The 20,902-nt window shown below is 56.5% G+C and overlaps 1 protein-coding gene across 1 annotated transcript in view; it reads left to right on the top strand.

The window, feature by feature from the left end:
- HUWE1 (HECT, UBA and WWE domain containing E3 ubiquitin protein ligase 1) overlaps positions 1-20,565 on the top strand; it is a 157,587-nt gene extending 137,022 nt beyond the window's left edge. The window contains exons 76-82 of the mRNA XM_056510874.1: positions 914-1,054; positions 4,310-4,597; positions 8,607-8,712; positions 13,037-13,154; positions 13,226-13,407; positions 16,884-17,074; positions 20,419-20,565. Of these exons, the coding sequence (XP_056366849.1) occupies positions 914-1,054; positions 4,310-4,597; positions 8,607-8,712; positions 13,037-13,154; positions 13,226-13,407; positions 16,884-17,074; positions 20,419-20,521 (1,129 nt within the window). The 3' untranslated portion in view covers positions 20,522-20,565. The remainder of the gene's footprint in view (positions 1-913; positions 1,055-4,309; positions 4,598-8,606; positions 8,713-13,036; positions 13,155-13,225; positions 13,408-16,883; positions 17,075-20,418) is intronic.
- The last annotated feature ends 337 nt before the right edge of the window (positions 20,566-20,902 follow it).

The following is a 20,902-nucleotide window of genomic DNA, read 5'->3' as shown; positions in this document are numbered from 1 at the left end:
ATTTTTTGGGTGCTGCCCCCATTTTTTTGGCTCTCCCCATTTTCTTACCCCATTTTTTGGGTGTTTGCCCCCATTTTTTTGATCTTCTCATTTCCTGCCCCCATTTTTTGGCTCTCCCCATTTCCTGCCCCCATATTTTAGGTCTCCCCATTTCCTGACCTCATTTTTGGGGAGCTTTCCCCGTTTTTTGCCTCTCCCCATTTCCTGCCCCATTTTTTGTCTCTGCCCATTTCCTGCCCCCGTTTCTGGGGTCTCCCCATTTTCTTACCCCATTTTCTGTCTCTCCCCATTTCCTGCCCCCATTTTTTGGGTGCTGCCCCCATTTTTTGGCTCTCCCCATTTCCTGACCCCATTTTTTGGGGTCTCCCCATTTTTTTGCTCTCCCCATTTTCTGACCCCATTTTTTGGGTGCTGCTCCCATTTTTTAGGTCTCCCCATTTCCTGCCCCCATTTTTTGGCTCTCCCCATTTTCTTACCCCATTTTTTGGCTCTCCCCATTTCCTGCCCCCCATTTTTTGGCTCTCCCCATTTTCCTGCCCCCATTTTCTGTCTCTCCCCATTTCCTGCCCCCATTTTTTGCCTCTCCCCATTTCCTGCCCCCATTTTTTGGTTCTCCCCATTTCCTGCCCCCATTTTTTGGCTCTCCCCATTTTCTTACCCCATTTTTTGGCTCTCCCCATTTCCTGCCCCCCATTTTTTGGCTCTCCCCATTTTCCTGCCCCCATTTTCTGTCTCTCCCCATTTCCTGCCCCCATTTTTTGCCTCTCCCCATTTCCTGCCCCCATTTTTTGGCTCTCCCCATTTCCTGACCCCATTTTTTGGGTGCTGCCCCCATTTTTTTTGGCTCTCCCCGTTTCCTGCCCCCCGTTTTTGGGCTCTGGCCTGGCCGCTGAGGCCGCTGCTGCCCCCTCAGGTACTTCAGGCAGGAGCTGGAGCGGCTGGACGAGGGGCTGCGCAAGGAGGACATGGCCGTGCACGTGCGGCGCGATCACGTCTTCGAGGATTCCTACCGGGAGCTGCACCGCAAATCGCCCGAGGAGATGAAGAACCGCCTGTGAGGCATCCCAGAATATCCCCTGGGAACCCCAAAACGGGCCCTGGGAACCCCAAAATGGGCCCTGGGATACCCAGAATGTCCCCTGGGATAATGAAAATATCCCCTGGAATACCTGAAATATCCCCTGGGCACCCCAGAATGTCCCCTGGGAACTCCAAAATGTGCCCTGGGATACCCAAAATATCTCTTAGGAACCCCAGAATATCCCCTGAGAACCCCAGAACGGGCACTGGGAACCCCAAAATGTCCCCTGGGATACCCAAAATATCTCTTAGGAACCCCAAAATGTCCCCTGGGATACCCAAAATATCTCTTAGGAACCCCAAAATATCCCCTGGGCACCCCAGAATGTCCCCTGGGAACCCCAGAACGGGCCCTGGGAACCCCAAAATGGGCCCTGAGATACCCAGAATGTCCCCTGGGATACCCAGAAATCTCTTGGGAGTCTCAGAATGTCCCCAGGGAACCCCAAAATGTCCCTTGGGATAACGAAAATATCTCCTGGGATACCTGAAATATCCCCTGGGCACCCCAGAATGTCCCCTGGGATACCCAAAATATCCCCTGGGAACCCCAAAATGGCCCCTGGGATACCCAGAAATCTCTTGGGAGCCTCAAAATGTCCCCTGGGAACCCCAAAATGTTCCCTGGGATAGCCAAAATATCTCTTAGGAACCCCAGAATGTCCCCTGGGATATCCAGAATGGCCCTTGGGAGCCCCAAAATGTCACCTGGGATACCCAAAATATCTCCTAGGAACCCCAGAATGTCCCCTGGGGTACCCAAAATGGCCCTTGAGCGCCCCAAAATGTCCCCTGGGATACCCAGAATGGCACCTGGGAACCCCAAAATGGCCCCTGGGATACCCAGAAATCTCTTGGGAGCCTCAAAATGTCCCCTGGGATACCCAAAATGTTCCCTGGGATACCCAAAGTATCTCTTAGGAACCCCAAAATGTCCCCCTGGGATACCCAGAAATCTCTTGGAAACCCCAAAATGTCACCTGGGAACCCCAAAATGTCCCCTGGGAACCCCAAAATGTCCCCTTGGGATATCCCAAAACACCCCTCCAGACTCTCAAGCACCTCCTGAGACACCCCTAGAACACCCCTGGGACACCCAGAACACCCCCAGGATACCCAAAACACCACCAGGACAGCCAGAACACACCTATCTCCTCCTCAACACCCCCTAAAACACCCCTTAGGACACCCAAAACACCTCCTGACCCTCCTCAAAGCCCCCCAAAACACACCCAGACCCTCCTTAAATCCCCCTAAAACACCCCTGGGACACCCCAAACACCCCCTGGGACACCCAAAACAGCTCCAGACTCACCTCAGATCCCTCCAAAACACCCCTGGGATACCCAAAACACCACCAGGACACCCAAAACACGTTCTGACCCTCCTCAAACCCTCCCTAAAACACCCCCAGACCCTCCTCAAATCCCCCCAAAACACCCTTAGGACACCCAAAACACCACCAGGACACCCAAAACACCTCCAGACCCTCCTCAAATCCCCCCAAAACACCTCTGGGATACCCAAAACAACACCAGGACACCCAGAGCACCCCCTGGGACACCCAGAACACCCCTCCAGCCCCACAACCACCCCCTAAACACCCCAAAAACCCACTCCCCTCCCTTTCTGTGGCTCAGGTACATCGTGTTCGAGGGCGAGGAGGGCCAGGACGCCGGGGGGCTGCCCCTCCTCAAACCCCCCCTAAAACACCCCCAAAACACCCCTGGGACACCAAAAACACTTTCTGACCCTCCTCAAACCCTCCCTAAAACACCCCCAGACCCTCCTCAAATCCCCCTAAAACACCCCTGGGACACCCAAAACAACACCAGGACACCCAAAACACCACCAGGACACCCAAAACACCTTCTGACCCTCTTCAAAGCCCCCTAAAACACCCCCAGACCCTCCTTAAATCCCCCAAAACACCCCTGGGACACCCGAAACACCCTCTGGGACACCCAAAACACCACCAGGACACCCAAAACACCCCTGGGGACACCAAGAACACCCCCAGACCCTCCTTAAACCCCCCTAAAACACCTCCAGACCCTCCTCAAATCCCCCCAAAACACCCCTGGGATACCCAAAACACCACCAGGACACCCAGAGCACCCCCTGGGACACCCAGAGCACCCCTCCAGCCCCACAACCACCCCCTAAACACCCCAAAAACCCACTCCCCTCCCTTTCTGTGGCTCAGGTACATCGTGTTCGAGGGCGAGGAGGGCCAGGACGCCGGGGGGCTGCCCCTCCTCAAACCCCCCCAAAACAGCCCCAAAACACACCTGGGACACCAAAAACACCCCCTGGGACACCAAAAACACCCCCTGGGACACCCAAAACACCTTCTGACCCCCCTCAAACCCTCCCTAAAACACCCCCAGACCCTCCTTAAATCCCCCTAAAACACCCCTGGGACACCCCAAACACCCTCTGGGACACCCAAAACAGCTCCAGACTCGCCTCAGATCCCTCCAAAACACCCCTGGGACACCCAAAACAACACCAGGACACCCAAAACACCTTCTGACCCTCTTTAAAGCCCCCTAAAACACCACCAGACCCTCCTCAAATCCCCCCAAAATACCCTCTGGGACACCCAAAACAACACCAGGACACCCAGAGCACCCCGTGGGACATCCAAAACACCCCTCCACCCTCTCCAACACCCCCTAAACACCCCAAAAACCCACTCCCCTCCCTCCTGCCCCCCAGGTACATCGTGTTTGAGGGCGAGAAGGGCTGGGACACCAGGGGGGCTGCCCCTCCTCAAACCCCCCCTAAAACACCCCCAAAACACCCCTGGGACACCAAAAACACCCCCTGGGACACCCAAAACACCCCTCCATCCTTTCCTACACCCCCTAAACACCCCAAACCCCCTCCTGCCCCCCAGGTACATCGTGTTTGAGGGCGAGGAGGGCCAGGACACCGGGGGGCTGCCCCTCCTCAAACCCCCCCTAAAACACCCCCAAAACACCCCTGGGACACCCAAAACACCCCCTGGGACACCCAAAACACCTTCTGACCCTCCTCAAACCCTCCCTAAAACACCCCCAGACCCTCCTCAAATCCCCCCAAAACACCCCTGGGACACCCCAAACAACACCAGGACACCCAGAGCACCCCCTGGGACACCCAGAACACCCCCTGGGACACCCAGAACACCCCTCCATCCTCTCCAACACCCCCTAAACACCCCAAACCCCCTCCTGCCCCCCAGGTACATCGTGTTCGAGGGCGAGGAGGGCCAGGACGCCGGGGGGCTGCTGCGGGAGTGGTACATGATCATCTCGCGCGAGATGTTCAACCCCATGTACGCGCTGTTCCGCACCTCGCCCGGCGACCGCGTCACCTACACCATCAACCCCTCGTCCCACTGCAACCCCAACCACCTGAGCTACTTCAAGTTCGTGGGCAGGATCGTGGCCAAGGCCGTCTACGACAACCGCCTGCTGGAGTGTTACTTCACCCGCTCCTTCTACAAGCACATCCTGGGCAAGTCCGTCAGGTGAGGGGCAAGACACGGGGGGCTGGACTGATCTAGGGGGTGATGGAATCATTTTTGGGGTGCTGGACCCATTTTTGGGGTGCTGGAGCCATTTTTGGGGTGCTGGAGCCATTTTTGGGGTGCTGCAGTGCTACTGCATCCGCTCCTTCTACAAGCACATCCTGGGCAAGTCCATCAGGTGAGGGGCGAGACACGGGGGGCTGGACTGATTTAGGGGGTGATGGAATCATTTTTGGGGTGCTGGAACCATTTTTGGGGTGCTGGAGCCGTTTTTGGGGTGCTGCAGTGTTACTTCACCCGCTCCTTCTACAAGCACATCCTGGGCAAGTCTGTCAGGTGAGGCTGGAGCATCCAAGGGGGTGCTCGACTGATTTAGGGGGTGCTGGAATCATTTTTGGGGTACTGGAGCAATTTTTGGGGTGCTGGAGTCATTTTTGGGGTGCTGGAGCCATTTTTGGGGTGCTGCAGTGCTACTGCACCCGCTCCTTCTACAAGCACATCCTGGGCAAGTCCGTCAGGTGAGGGGCGAGACACGGGCGGCTGGACTGACTTAGGGGGTGATGGAATCATTTTTGGGGTGCTTGAGTTGTTTTTGTGGTGCTGGACCCATTTTTGGGGTGCTGGAGTCATTTTTGGGGTGCTGGAGCCGTTTTTGGGGTGCTGCAGTGTTACTGCATCTGCTCCTTCTACAAGCACATCCTGGGCAAGTCCGTCAGGTGAGGCCAGAGCCACGGGGGGCTGGAGTCTCTAAGGGGGTGTGGGACTGATTTAAGGGGTGCTGGAACCATTTTTGGGGTGCTTGAGTCGTTTTTGGGGTGCTGGAGCCGTTTTTGGGGTGCTGCAGTGCTACTGCACCCGCTCCTTCTACAAGCACATCCTGGGCAAGTCCGTCAGGTGAGGGGCTCAGAGACACAGGAAGGGTGGGAGTGGGTTTGGGGGGTGCTAGAGCCCCTCAGAGGGGTGTGAGACTGTGTTTGTGGGGTGTTGGAGTCATTTTTGGGGTGCTTGAGTCGTTTTTGGGATGCTGCAGTGCCACTGCACCCGCTCCTTCTACAAGCACATCCTGGGCAAGTCCATCAGGTGAGGGCAGAGCCACGGGCGGCTGGGAGGTGCAAGGGGTGTGGGACTGCATTTTGGGGTGCTGGAGCCGTTTTTGGGGTGCTGGAGTCATTTTTGGGGTGATGGAACCGTTTTTGGGGTGCTGCAGTGTTACTGCACCCGCTCCTTCTACAAGCACATCCTGGGCAAGTCCGTCAGGTGAGGCCAGAGCCATGGGGGGCTGGAGTCTCTAAGGGGGTGTGGGAGTGGGTTTAGGGGGTGCTGGAGTCATTTTTGGGGTGCTGGAGTCGTTTTTGGGGTGCTGGAACCGTTTCTGGGGTGCTGCAGTGTTACTGCACCCGCTCCTTCTACAAGCACATCCTGGGCAAGTCCATCAGGTGAGGGGCGAGACACGGGGGGCTGGACTGATCTAGGGGGTGATGGAATCATTTTTGGGGTGCTGGACCCATTTTTGGGGTGCTTGAGTCATTTTTGGGGTGCTGGAGCCGTTTTTGGGGTGCTGCAGTGCTACTTCACCCGCTCCTTCTACAAGCACATCCTGGGCAAGTCCGTCAGGTGAGGGGCTCAGAGACACAGGAAGGGTGGGAGTGGGTTTGGGGGGTGCTAGAGCCCCTCAGAGGGGTGTGAGACTGTGTTTGTGGGGTGTTGGAGTCATTTTTGGGGTGCTGGAGCCGTTTTGGGGTGCTGGAGCCATTTTTGGGGTGCTGCAGTGCTACTGCACCCACTCCTTCTACAAGCACATCCTGGGCAAGTCCGTCAGGTGAGGGGCGAGACACGGGGGGCTGGAGCCTCCAAGGGGGTGTGGGAGTGGGTTTAGGGGGTGCTGGAGTCATTTTTGGGGTGCTGGAGTCATTTTTGGGGTGCTGGAGCCATTTCTGGGGTGCTGCAGTGCTACTGCACCCGCTCCTTCTACAAGCACATCCTGGGCAAGTCCGTCAGGTGAGGCCAGAGCCACGGGGGGCTGGAGTCTCTAAGGGGGTGTGGGACTGATTTAAGGGGTGCTGGAACCATTTTTGGGGTGCTTGAGTCGTTTTTGGGGTGCTGGAGCCATTTTTGGGGTGCTGCAGTGTTACTTCACCCGCTCCTTCTACAAGCACATCCTGGGCAAGTCCGTCAGGTGAGGGGCGAGACACGGGGGGCTCTGGGGGGCTGGAGCCTCCAAGGGGGGATGGGAGTGATTTAGGGGGTGCTGGAGTCATTTTTGGGGTGCTTGAGTCGTTTTTGGGGTGCTGGAGCCGTTTTTGGGGTGCTGCAGTGTTACTGCACCCGCTCCTTCTACAAGCACATCCTGGGCAAGTCCGTCAGGTGAGGGGCGAGACACGGGGGACTGGAGCCTCCAAGGGGGTGTGGGAGTGGGTTTAGGGGGTGTTGGAGTCATTTTTGGGGTGCTGGAGTCATTTTTGGAGTGCTTGAGTCGTTTTTGGGGTGCTGGAGCCATTTTTGGGGTGCTGCAGTGCTACTGCACCCGCTCCTTCTACAAGCACATCCTGGGCAAGTCCGTCAGGTGAGGGGCGAGACACGGGGGGCTGGACTGATTTAGGGGGTGTTGGAGTCATTTTTGGGGTGCTTGAGTCGTTTTTGGGGTGCTGGAGTCATTTTTGGGGTGCTGGACACACTTGGAGGGATGTGGAACTGCATTTAAGGGGAGTGGGAGTGTGTTTGTGGGGTGCTGGAGTCATTTTTGGGGTGCTGGTCACCCTCAGATGGGGGTGGGAATGGGTTTGTGGGGTTCTGAACCCCTGGCAGGGTCTGACCCCGTTTTTGGGGCTCCCCTTGTTTTCTGACCCCATTTTTGGGGTCTCCCCATTTTCTGACCCCATTTTTGGGGCGCTGCTCCCATATTTGGGGTCTCCCCATTTTCTGACCCATTTTTGGGGTCTCCTTGTGGTTTCTGCCCCCATTTTTGGGGCACTGATCCCATTTTTGAGCTCTCCCCTTGGTTTCTGACCCTTTTCTGGGGCACTGCTCCCATTTTTGGGGTCTCCCCATTTTCTGATCCATTTTTGGGGTGCTGTCCCTATTTTTGGGGTCTCCCCCCAGTTTCTGACCCCATTTTTGGGGTACTGACCCCATTTTTGGTTCTCCCCCCCTTTTCTGACCTGTTTTTGGGGTGCTGCCAACATTTTCGGGGTCTCCCCATGGTTTCTTCCCCCATTTCTGGTTCTCCCCCCATTTTCTGACCCATTTTTGGGGTGCTGCCCCCATTTTTGGGGTCTCCCCATTTTCTGACCCCATTTTGGGGTGCTGCCCCCATTTTTGGCTCTCCCCCCATTTTCTGACCCATTTTTGGGGCACTGACCCCATTTTTGGCTCTCCCCCCATTTTCTGACCCCATTTTTAGGGTCTCCCCATTTTTTTACTCCATTTTTGGGTCTCCCCCTTGTTTCTGCCTCCATTTTTGGGGCACTGACCCTGTTTTTGGGTCTCCCCCCCATTTTCTGACCCTGTTTTTGGGGTCTCCCCCCATTTTCTGCCCCCGTTTTTGGGTCTTCCCCCATTTTCTGACCCATTTTTGGTTCTCCCCCCATTTTCTACCCCTGTTTTTGGTTGTCCCCCCATTTTCTGACCCGTTTTTGGGGTGCTGCCCCCATTTTTGGGTCTCCCCCTGGTTTCTGCCCCCATTTTTGGGGCACTGACCCTGTTTTTGGGGTCTCCCCCCATTTTCTGCCCCTGTTTTTGGGTCTCCCCCCATTTTCTGCCCCCATTTTTTGGGTCTCCCCCCATTTTCTGACCCCGTTTTTTGGGTCTCTCCATTTTCTGCCCCCATTTTTTGGTTCTCCCCCCATTTTCTTACCCCATTTTTGCCTCTCCCCCCATTTCCTGACCCATTTTTGGTTCTCCCCCCATTTCCTGACCCATTTTTTGGCTCTCCCCCCATTTCCTGACCCATTTTTGGCTCTCCCCCCATTTCCTGACCCGTTTTTGGGGCGCTGCCCCCTTCCTGCCCCAGGTACACGGACATGGAGAGCGAGGATTATCACTTCTACCAGGGCCTGGTGTACCTGCTGGAGAACGACGTCTCCACGCTGGGCTACGACCTCACCTTCAGCACCGAGGTGGGACCCCCAAAACCAGCATCAGGACCCCCAAAATCAGCACTGGAAACCCTAAAATCAGCAGCAGGACCCCAAAATCAGCAGCAGGACCCCAAAATAAGCACTGGAAACCCTAAAATCAGCAGCAGGACCCCAAAATAAGCACTGGGACCACCAAAATTAGCACTGGGACTCACAAAATAAGCACTGGGACCACCAAAATCAGCACTGGGACCACCAAAATTAGCACTGGAAACCCTAAAACCAGCATCAGGACCCCCAAAATCAGCACTGGAAAGCCTAAAATCAGCAGCATGAACCCCAAAATAAGCAGTGGGACCACCAAAATTAGCACTGGGACCCCCAAAATCAGCACTGGGACTCACAAAATCAGCACAGGGACCCCCAAAATTAGCACTGGGACCCCCAAAATCAGCACAGGAACCCACAAAATCAGCACTGGGAACCCCAAAATCAGCACTGGGACCACCAAAATCAGCACTGAGGACCCCAAATCAGCATTGGGACCCCCAAAATAAGCACAGGAACCCCCAAAATTAACACTGGGACTCACAAAATAAGCAGTGGGACCTCCAAAATCAGCATCAGGACCCCCAAAATCAGCACAAGAACCCACAAAATCAGCACTGGGAACTCCTAAATCAGCACTGGGACCCCAAAATCACCATAGGAACCCCCAAAATCAGCAGCAGGACCCCCAAAATCAGCAGCAGGAACCCCCAAATCATCACTGGGAACCCCAAAATCAGCAGCAGGACCCCAAAATAAGCAGTGGGACCACCAAAATCAGCACTGGGACCCCCAAAATCAGCACTGGGACTCACAAAATCAGCACAGGGACCCCCAAAATTAGCACTGGGACCCCCAAAATCAGCACAGGAACCCACAAAATCAGCACTGGGAACCCCAGAATCAGCACTGGGACCACCAAAATCAGCACAGGGAACCCCAAAATCAGCACTGGGACCCACAAAATCAGCACTGGGAACTCCTAAATCAGCACTGGGACCCCAAAATCACCATAGGAACCCCCAAAATCAGCAGCAGGACACCCAAAATGAGCACTGGAAACCCCAAAATCAGCATCAGGACCCCCAAAATCAGCTCTGGGACCCCCAAAATCAGCACAAGGACCCCCAAAATCAGCACAGGGACCACCAGAATTAGCAGCAGGACCCCAAAATCAGCACTGGGAACCCTAAAATCAGCATCAGGACCCCCAAAATCAGCACTGGGACCACCAAAATCAGCACAGGGACCAGCAAAATCAGCACTGGGAACCCCAAAATCAGCATCAGGACCCCCAAAATCAGCAGCAGGACCCCCAAAATTAGCACTGGGACCACCAAAATCAGCAGTGGGACCACCAAAATCAGCACAGGGACCCCCAAAATCAGCACTGGGACCCCCAAAATCAGCATCAGGACCACCAAAATTAGCACTGGGAACCCCAAAATCAGCTCTGGGACCACCAAAATCACCACAGGAACCCCCAAAATCAGCAGCAGGACCCCAAAATCAGCACTGGGACCACCAAAATCAGCACTGGGAACCCCAAAATCAGCACTGGGACCACCAAAATCAGCATCAGGACCACCAAAATCAGCACTGGGAACTCCTAAATCAGGGAAACCCCAAATCAGCACTGGGACACCCAAAATCAGCACTGGAAACTCCTAAATCAGCACTGGGATCCTCAAAATCAGGGAACCCTCAAAATTAGCACTGGGACCACCAAAATCAGCACTGAGGACCCCAAATCAGCATTGGGACCCCCAAAATAAGCACTGGGACCACCAAAATCAGCACTGGGACCCCCAAAATTAGCACTGGGACTCACAAAATAAGCAGTGGGACCCCCAAAATCAGCATCAGGACCCCAAAATCAGCACTGGGACCACCAAAATTAGCGCTGGGACTCACAAAATCAGCATCAGGACCACCAAAATCAGCACCACGACCCCCAAAATCAGCAGCAGGACCCCAAAATCAGCACTGGGAACCCTAAAATCAGCATCAGGACCCCCAAAATCAGCAGCAGGACCCCCAAAATCAGCTCTGGGACCACCAAAATCAGCACTGGGAACCCCAAAATCAGCATCAGGACCACCAAAATCAGCACAGGGACCCCCAAAATCAGCACTGGGAACCCCAAAATCAGCATCAGGACCACCAAAATTAGCACTGGGACCACCAAAATCAGCACTGGGAACCCCAAAATCAGCATCAGGACCACCAAAATTAGCACTGGGACCACCAAAATCACCACAGGAACCCCCAAAATCAGCAGCAGGACACCCAAAATCAGCACTGGGACCACCAAAATCAGCAGCAGGACACCCAAAATCAGCACTGGGAACCCCAGAATCAGCAGCAGGACCCCAAAATAAGCAGTGGGACCACCAAAATTAGCACTGGGACTCACAAAATAAGCACTGGGACCACCAAAATCAGCACTGGGAACCCCAAAATCAGCATCAGGACCACCAAAATCACCACAGGAACCCCCAAAATTAGCAGCAGGACCCCCAAAATCAGCACTGCGACCACCAAAATCAGCACCACGACCCCCAAAATCAGCACTGGGACCACCAAAATCAGCACTGGGACCCCCAAAATCAGCACAGGGAACCCCAGAATCAGCATCAGGACCCCCAAAATCAGCACTGGAACCCCTAAAATCAGCACAGGGACCCACAAAATCAGGGACCCCCCCAAAACCAGCACTGAGACCCTCTACCCTGTGTCCCCCAGGTTCAGGAATTGGCGTGTTTGAGGTTCAGGAGTTTGGCTGTTTCAACTCCAGGATTTGCGGTGTTTCAGTTCCAGGAATTTGAATGTTTCAGTTCCAGGAATTTGAATGTTTCAGTTCCAGGAGTTTGGCTGTTTCAGGTTCAGGAATTTGGGTGTTTCAGGTTCAGGAATTTAGGGTGTTTCAGCTCCAGGAGTTTGGGTGTCTCAGGTTCAGGAATTTGAATGTTTCAGCTCCAGGAGTTTGGCTGTTTCAGTTCCAGGAATTGAGTGTTTCAGTTCCAGGAGTTTGGCTGTTTCAGTTCCAGGAATTGAGTGTTTCAGTTCCAGGAGTTTGGCTGTTTCAGGTCCACAAGTTTGGCTGTTTCAGCTCCAGGATTTGGGGTGTTTCAGGTCCAGGAGCTTGGGTATTTGGGACTCAGAAATTGGGCTGTTTCAGCCCCAGGAGTTTGGCTGTTTCAGTTCCAGGAATTGGGGTGTTTCAGATCCAGGTGTTTGAGTGTTTCAGCTCCAGGAATTTGAATGTTTCAGCTCCAGGAGTTTGAGTGTTTCAGTTCCAGGAATTTGAATGTTTCAGTTCAGGAGTTTGGCTGTTTCAGGTCCAGGAGTTCAGGGTGTTTCAGGTTCAGGAATTTGAGTGTTTCAGTTCCAGGAGTTTGGCTGTTTCAGTTCCAGGATTTGGGCTGTTTCTGAGTGTTTCAGTTCCAGGAATTTGAATGTTTCAGTTCAGGAGTTTGGCTGTTTCAGGTCCAGGAGTTCAGGGTGTTTCAGGTTCAGGAATTTGAGTGTTTCAGTTCCAGGAGTTTGGCTGTTTCAGGTTCAGGAATTTGGGTGTTTCAGGTTCAGGAATTTAGGGTGTTTCAGCTCCAGGAGTTTGGGTGTCTCAGGTTCAGGAATTTGAGTGTTTCAGCTCCAGGAGTTTGGCTGTTTCAGTTCCAGGTGTTTGGGTTTCAGGAATTTGGGTGTTTCAGCTCCAGGAATTTGAATGTTTCAGCTCCAGGAGTTTGGCTGTTTCAGGTCCAGGAGTTCAGGGTGTTTCAAGTTCAGGAATTTGGGTGTTTCAGGTTCAGGAATTTAGGGTGTTTCAGCTCCAGGAGTTCGGCTGTTTCAGTTCCAGGATTTGGGCTGTTTCAGTTCCAGGTGTTTGGGTTTCAGGAGTTTGGGTGTTTCAGCTCCAGGAGTTTGGCTGTTTCAGTTCCAGGAGTTCGGCTGTTTCAGTTCCAGGTGTTTGGGTTTCAGGAATTTGGGTGTTTCAGCTCCAGGAGTTTGGCTGTTTCAGTTCCAGGAATTTGGGTGTTTCAGTTCCAGGAGTTCGGCTGTTTCAGTTCCAGGAGTTTGGCTGTTTCAGGTTCAGGAATTTAGGCTGTTTCAGCTCCAGGAGTTTGGCTGTTTCAGCTCCAGGAGTTCGGCTGTTTCAGTTCCAGGATTTGGGCTGTTTCAGCTCCAGGAGTTTGGGCTGTTTCAGTTCCAGGAGTTTGGCTGTTTCAGCTCCAGGAGTTTGGCTGTTTCAGTTCCAGGATTTGGGCTGTTCCAGTTCCAGGTGTTTGGGTTTCAGCAATTGGGGTTGTTCCAGGTCCAGGAGTTCGGGGTGTGCGAGGTGCGGGACCTGAAGCCCAACGGCGCCAACGTGCTGGTGACGGAGGAGAACAAGAAGGAGTACGTGCACCTGGTGTGCCAGATGCGCATGACAGGTGAGCGTGGGGGGCTGGGGGGGCTCGGGGGGGGCTCCAGGGACCCCCCCTGACCCCCCAAAATCCCGCAGGAGCCATCAGGAAGCAGCTGGCGGCGTTCCTGGAAGGGTTCTACGAGATCATCCCCAAGCGCCTCATCTCCATCTTCACGGAGCAGGAGCTGGAGCTGCTCATCTCGGGGCTGCCCACCATCGACATCGACGACCTCAAGGCCAACACCGAGTACCACAAGTACCAGGGCAACTCCATCCAGGTGGGGCAGGGTCCTGGGGGGGTTTCTGGGGGTTCTAGAGGGGTTCTAGAGGGGATTTCTAGGGGGTTCTGGGGGGATTTCAGGGGGTTCTAGACTGGTTCTGGATACCAGGGCAACTCCATCCAGGTGGGGCTGGGTCCTGGGGGTGGATTTTGGGGGTTTTTGGGGGGATTTCAGGGGGTTCTGGGTACCAGGGCAACTCCATCCAGGTGGGGCAGGGTCCTGGGGGGATTTCTGGGGGTTCTAGAGGGGATTTCAGGGGGTTCTGTGGGGATTTCAGGGGGTTCTAGACTGGTTCTGGGTACCAGAGCAACTCCATCCAGGTGGGGCTGGGTCCTGGGGGGATTTCTGGGGGTTCTAGAGGGGATTTCTAGGGGTTTCAGGGGGTTCTGGGGGGATTTCAGGGGGTTCTGTGGGGATTTCAGGGGGATCTAGACTGGTTCTGGGTACCAGAGCAACTCCATCCAGGTGGGGCAGGGTCCTGGGGGGATTTCTGGGGGTTCTAGAGGGGATTTCTAGGGGGTTCTGGGGGGATTTCAGGGGGTTCTGTGGGGATTTCAGGGAGTTCTAGACTGGTTCTGGGTACCAGAGCAACTCCATCCAGGTGGGGCAGGGTCCTGGGGGGATTTCTGGGGGTTCTAGAGGGGATTTCAGGGGCTCCTGGAGGGTTTTGGGGGGATTTCAGGGGGTTCTAGACTGGTTCTGGGTACCAGAGCAACTCCATCCAGGTGGGGCTGGGTCCTGGGGGGATTTCTGGGGGTTCTAGAGGGGATCTCTAGGGGGTTCTGGGGGGATTTCAGGGGGTTCTGTGGGGATTTCAGGGAGTTCTAGACTGGTTCTGGGTACCAGAGCAACTCCATCCAGGTGGGGCAGGGTCCTGGGGGGATTTCTGGGGGTTCTAGAGGGGATTTCAGGGGCTCCTGGAGGGTTTTGGGGGGATTTCAGGGGGTTCTAGACTGGTTCTGGGTACCAGAGCAACTCCATCCAGGTGGGGCTGGGTCCTGGGGGGATTTCTGGGGGTTCTAGAGGGGATCTCTAGGGGTTTCAGGGGTTCTGTGGGGATTTCAGGGGGTTCTAGACTGGTTCTGGGTACCAGAGCAACTCCATCCAGGTGGGGCAGGGTCCTGGGGGTGGATTTTGGGGGTTTTTGGGGGGATTTCAGGGGGTTCTGGGTACCAGGGCAACTCCATCCAGGTGGGGCAGGGTCCTGGGGGATTTCTGGGGGTTCTAGAGGGGATTTCTAGGGGGTTCTGGGGGGATTTCAGGGGGTCCTGTGGGGATTTCAGGGGGTTCTAGACTGGTTCTGGGTACCAGAGCAACTCCATCCAGGTGGGGCTGGGTCCTGGGGGGATTTCTGGGGGTTCTAGAGGGGATCTCTAGGGGGTTCTGGGGGGATTTCAGGGGGTTCTGTGGGGATTTCGGGTACCAGAGCAACTCCATCCAGGTGGGGCAAGGTCCTGGGGGGGTCCTGGGGGGATTTCTGGGGGTTCTAGAGGGGATTTCAGGGGCTCCTGGAGGGTTTTGGGGGGATTTCAGGGGGTTCTAGACTGGTTCTGGGTACCAGAGCAACTCCATCCAGGTGGGGCTGGGTCCTGGGGGGATTTCTGGGGGTTCTAGAGGGGATCTCTAGGGGTTTCAGGGGTTCTGTGGGGATTTCAGGGGGTTCTAGACTGGTTCTGGGTACCAGAGCAACTCCATCCAGGTGGGGCTGGGTCCTGGGGGGATTTCTGGGGGTTCTAGAGGGGATCTCTAGGGGTTTCAGGGGTTCTGTGGGGATTTCAGGGGGTTCTAGACTGGTTCTGGGTACCAGAGCAACTCCATCCAGGTGGGGCTGGGTCCTGGGGGGATTTCTGGGGGTTCTAGAGGGGTTCTGTGGGGATTTCAGGGGGTTCTGGGGACGTTCTGAGTACCAGTCAGAACTCCATCCAGGTGGGGCTCAGTCCTGGGGAGATTCTGGGAGGATTTCAGGGGGTTCCAGGAGGGATTCCAGGGGATCCCAGGAGGTTCTGGGGGGATCCTGAGGGGATTCCAGTGGATCCCAGTTTCTGGGGGGGGGGGATTCCAGTGAATCCCAGGAGGTTCTGGGGGGGATTCCAGCAGATCTCAGAAGGTTCTGGGGGGGATTCCAAGGGGATTCCAGGGGATCCCAAGAAGTTCTGGGGGGTTCCAGGAGGTTCTGTGGGGATTCCAGCAGATCCCACCCTGGTTCCTGACTGTCCCTGTCCCCATCCCCGTGTCCCCTCCCAGATCCAGTGGTTCTGGGGGGATTCCAGTGAATCCCAAGATGTTCTGGGGGGATTCCAGGATGTTCTGGGTGGATTCCAGCAGATCCCATCCTGGTGCCTGACTGTCCCTGTCCCTGTGTCCCCGTGTCCCCTCGCAGATCCAGTGGTTCTGGGGGGATTCCAGGATGTTCTGGGTGGATTCCAGCAGATCCCACCCCGGTTCCTGCCTGTCCCTGTCCCTGTGTCCCCTCCCAGATCCAGTGGTTCTGGGTGGGATTCCAGTAGATCCCAGTTTCTAGGGGGGATTCCAGCAGATCCCAGGATGTTCTGGGGTGGTTTCCAGCAGATCCCACCCCGGTGCCTGACTGTCCCTGTCCCTGTCCCCATGTCCCCTCCCAGATCCAGTGGTTCTGGGGAGAATTCCAGTGAATCCCAGGATGTTCTGGGGGGATTCCAGGATGTTCTGGGGTGGATTCCAGCAGATCCCACCCCGGTTCCTGACTGTCCCTGTCCCCATGTCCCCTCTCCTCCCAGATCCAGTGGTTCTGGGGGCAATTCCAGTGAATCCCAGGATGTTCTGGGTGGATTCCAGGATGTTCTGGGGGGATTCCAGCACATCCCACCCCCGTTCCTGACTGTCCCTGTCCCCATCCCCGTGTCCCCTCCCAGATCCAGTGGTTCTGGGGGGAATTCCAGTGAATCCCAGGATGTTCTGGGTGGATTCCAGCAGATCCCATCCCGGTGCCTGACTGTCCCTGTCCCCATGTCCCCTCGCAGATCCAGTGGTTCTGGGGGGATTCCAGTGAATCCCAGGATGTTCTGGGTGGATTCCAGGAGGTTCTGGGTGGATTTCAGGATGTTCTGGGGTGGATTCCAGCACATCCCACCCCCGTTCCTGACTGTCCCTGTCCCCATCCCCGTGTCCCCTCCCAGATCCAGTGGTTCTGGGGGGATTCCAGGATGTTCTGGGGTGGTTTCCAGGAGATCCCACCCCGGTTCCTGACTGTCCCTGTCCCTGTGTCCCCTCTCCTCCCAGATCCAGTGGTTCTGGGGGGATTCCACCAAATCCTAGGAGGCTCTGGGTGGATTCCAGCAGATCCCATCCTGGTGCCTGACTGTCCCTGTCCCCGTGTCCCCTCCCAGATCCAGTGGTTCTGGGGGGAATTCCAGTGAATCCCAGGATGTTCTGGGTGGATTCCAGCAGATCCCACCCCAGTTCCTGACTGTCCCCGTCCCCGTGTCCCCTCGCAGATCCAGTGGTTCTGGCGCGCCCTGCGCTCCTTCGACCAGGCCGACCGGGCCAAGTTCCTGCAGTTCGTCACCGGCACGTCCAAGGTGCCCCTGCAGGGATTCGCCGCCCTCGAGGGCATGAACGGCATCCAGAAATTCCAGATCCACCGCGACGACCGCTCCACCGACCGGCTGCCCTCGGCGCACACCTGGTGAGGGACAGGGGACACTGGGGACATTGAGGGGACACTGAGAGGACATGGGGACACTGGGGACATGGGGACACAGCACTGCCCTCGGCACACACCTGGTGAGGGACACGGGGACATGGGGACACTGAGAGGGACACGGGGACACTGGGGACATGGGGACACTGAGAGGGACATGGGGACATGGGGACACTGACAGGGACACGGGGACATGGGGACACAGCACTGCCCTCGGCGCACACCTGGTGAGGGACATGGGGACACTGAGAGGACATGGGGACATTGGGGACATGGGGACACTGGGGACATGGAGGGGACACTGGGGACATTGGGGACACAGCACTGCCCTCGGCGCACACCTGGTGAGGGACACGGGGACATGGGGACACTGAGGGGCATGGAGGGGACACTGGGGACATTGGGGACACTGGGGACATTGGAGACACTGGGGACACTGGGGACATGGGGACACAGCACTGCCCTCGGCGCACACCTGGTGAGGGACACAGGGACATTGGGGACAGTGAGGGGACACTGGGGACACGGGGACACTGAGAGGGACATGGGGACAGTGGACATGGGGACACGGGGACACTGAGAGGACATGGGGACACAGCACTGCCCTCGGCGCACACCTGGTGAGGGACACAGGGACATTGGGGACAGTGAGGGGACACTGGGGACATGGAGGACATTGGGGGGACACGGGGACATGGGGACATTGGGGACACTGGGGACATTGGGGACACTGGGGACACTGGGGACATTGGGGACATTGGGGACATGGGGACACAGCACTGCCCTCGGCACACACCTGGTGAGGGACATGGGGACACTGGGGACATGGGGACACTGAGAGGACATGGGGACATTGGGGACACTGGGGACATGGGGACATTGGGGACACTGGGGACATGGGGACACTGAGAGGACATGGGGACACAGCACTGCCCTCGGCGCACACCTGGTGAGGGACACAGGGACATTGGGGACAGTGGGGACACTGGGGACACTGGGGGTACATGGGGACACTGGGGACACTGAGAGGACATGGGGACACTGGAGACACTGGGGACATTGGGGACACTGAGAGGACATGGGGACACTGAGGACACTGGGGACATTGGGGACACTGAGAGGACATGGGGACACTGAGGACACTGGGGACATGGGGACACAGCACTGCCCTCGGCGCACACCTGGTGAGGGACAGGGAGACAGTGAGGGGACATGGAGGGGACACTGGGGACATTGGGGACACTGAGAGGACATGGGGACACAGCACTGCCCTCGGCGCACACCTGGTGAGGGACATGGGGACACTGAGAGGACATGGGGACACTGAGAGGACATGGGGACACTGGGGAAATGGGGACACTGAGAGGACATGGGGACACAGCACTGCCCTCGGCGCACACCTGGTGAGGGACACGGGGACATTGGGGACAGAGGGGACACTGGGGACATGGGGACATTGGGGACACGGGGACATTGAGGGGACAGGGGGACTGAGGGGACACTGGGGACATGGGGACATTGGGGACAGTGAGGGGACACTGGGGACATGGGGACATTGGGGACACTGGGGACATTGGGACATTGGGGGGACACTGGGGACAGTGAGGGGATATTGGGGACAGTGGGGACACGGGGACACAGCACTGCATACACCTGGTGAGGGACAGGGAGAGGGGACATGGGGACTGAGGGGACATTGGGGACACTGGGGACATGGAGACACAGCACTGTCCTAGGCACACACCTGGTGAGGGACATTAGGGACAGTGAGGGGACACTGGGGACATTGGGGACAGTGAGGGGACACTGGGGACATGGGGACACTGAGCACTGCCCTCGGCGCACACGTGGTGAGGGACAGGGAGAGGAGACATGGGGACAGTGAGGTGACACTGGGGACATTGGAGACAGTGAGGGGACATTGGGGACACTGAGCACTGCACTCACACACACCTGGTGAGGGACAGGGGGACATTGAGGACACTGAGGGGACACTGGGGACGTGGGAGCACTGAAGGGACATGGGGATATTGGGGACATTGGGGACACATCGCTGCCCTTGGCACACACCTGGTGAGGGACAGGGAGAGGGGACATGGGGACAGTGAGGGGACACTGGGGGCATTGAGGGGACATGGTGACACTGAGGGGACATGGGGACATTGGGGACATGGGGACACAGCACTGCCCTCGGCACACACCTGGTGAGGGACAGGGAGAGGGGACATTGGGGACATGGGGACATTGAGGGGACATTGGGGACAGTGAGCACTGCACTCACACACACCTGGTGAGGGACAGGGAGAGGGGACATGGGGACAGTGAGGGGACACTGGGGGCATTGAGGGGACATGGTGACACTGAGGAGACATGGGGACATGGGGACACAGCACTGCCCTCGGCACATACCTGGTGAGGGACACTGGGGACATTGAGGGGACACAGGGACACTGGGGGGATATTGGGGACACTGGGGACATTGGGGACACATCACTGCCCTCGGCACACACCTGGTGAGGGACAGGGAGAGGGGACATGGGGGACATGGGGACATTGAGGGGACATTGGGGACAGTGAGCACTGCCCTTGGTGCACACCTGGTGAGGGACATTGGGGACAGTGAGGGGACACTGGGGACATGGGGACATTGGGGACAGTGAAGGCATTGGGGACACTGGGGGGACATTGGGGACAGTGAAGGCATTGGGGACACTGAGCACTGCACTCACACACACCTGTTGAGGGACAGGGGGACACTGGGGACACTGAGGGGACACTGGGGACATTGGGGACACTGAGCACTGGACTCACACACACCTGTTGAGGGACAGGGGGACACTGGGGACACTGAGGGGACATGCAGGGGGACACTGAGGGGACACTGAGGGGACATTGGGGACACATGGGGACACTGAGGGGACACTGGGGACATTGAAGACATGGGGACACTGGGGACACGGCACTGCTCTCGGCACACACCTGGTGAGGGACAGGGAGAGGGGACACAGGGACACTGAGGAGACCTTGGGGACACGGGGACATTGAGGGGACACTGCAGGGACATGGAGGGGACATGGGGACACAGGGGTGACATGGGGACACTGACTGCCTGTCCCTGGCACACACCTGGTGAGGGGCCAGGGACACAAAGAGGGACACGGGGACATCAGGGGCACCCACAGCCTCTGCCACCCTGGGACAAGGGGACACCAAAGGGTGACAGAGGGACACCAGGAGAACAGGGAACATGGGGGACAGGGAGGTGACAGTGGGGATGGGGAGGTGACAATGGGGACAGGGAGGTGACAAGGACTCGGGTGTGTCCCCAGCTTCAACCAGCTGGACCTGCCGGCCTACGAGAGCTACGAGAAGCTGCGGCACATGCTGCTGCTGGCCATCCAGGAGTGCTCCGAGGGCTTCGGGCTGGCCTAGGGCGCCCCCACGGGCTCTATAAATATATATATATTTTTTGGTTCCATTGGCTTTTTTTTTGGTTTGTTTTGGTTTTTTTTTTTTTTCGGGTTGTTTTTTGGGGTTTTTTTGTTTTTTTGGTTTTTTTGGTTTTTTTGGTTTCTTTTTCTCCGGTCCCGGTTTGGGGGGGGGGTTTTTGCTCTGTTGGAGGGTTGGGGTTTGTTCCTCCCCTCCCCTCCCCCCCCACTTCTCACCCTCTCTCCCCCCGTGTTGGGGTTGGGGGAGGGGCGGGGATGGTGAAAGGGGGGAGCCCCTGAAATTATAAATAAGAAGCTCAGCCCCTCTTCCCCCCACCCCAAAACTGAGAGAAAAAAGTTAAAAAAAAAAAAAAAAAAACCAACA

Source organism: Oenanthe melanoleuca, chromosome 25, assembly GCF_029582105.1.
Source record: "Oenanthe melanoleuca isolate GR-GAL-2019-014 chromosome 25, OMel1.0, whole genome shotgun sequence".
Classification (NCBI taxonomy): Eukaryota; Metazoa; Chordata; class Aves; order Passeriformes; family Muscicapidae; genus Oenanthe; species Oenanthe melanoleuca.
This window is presented reverse-complemented; position numbering and strand designations above follow the sequence as displayed.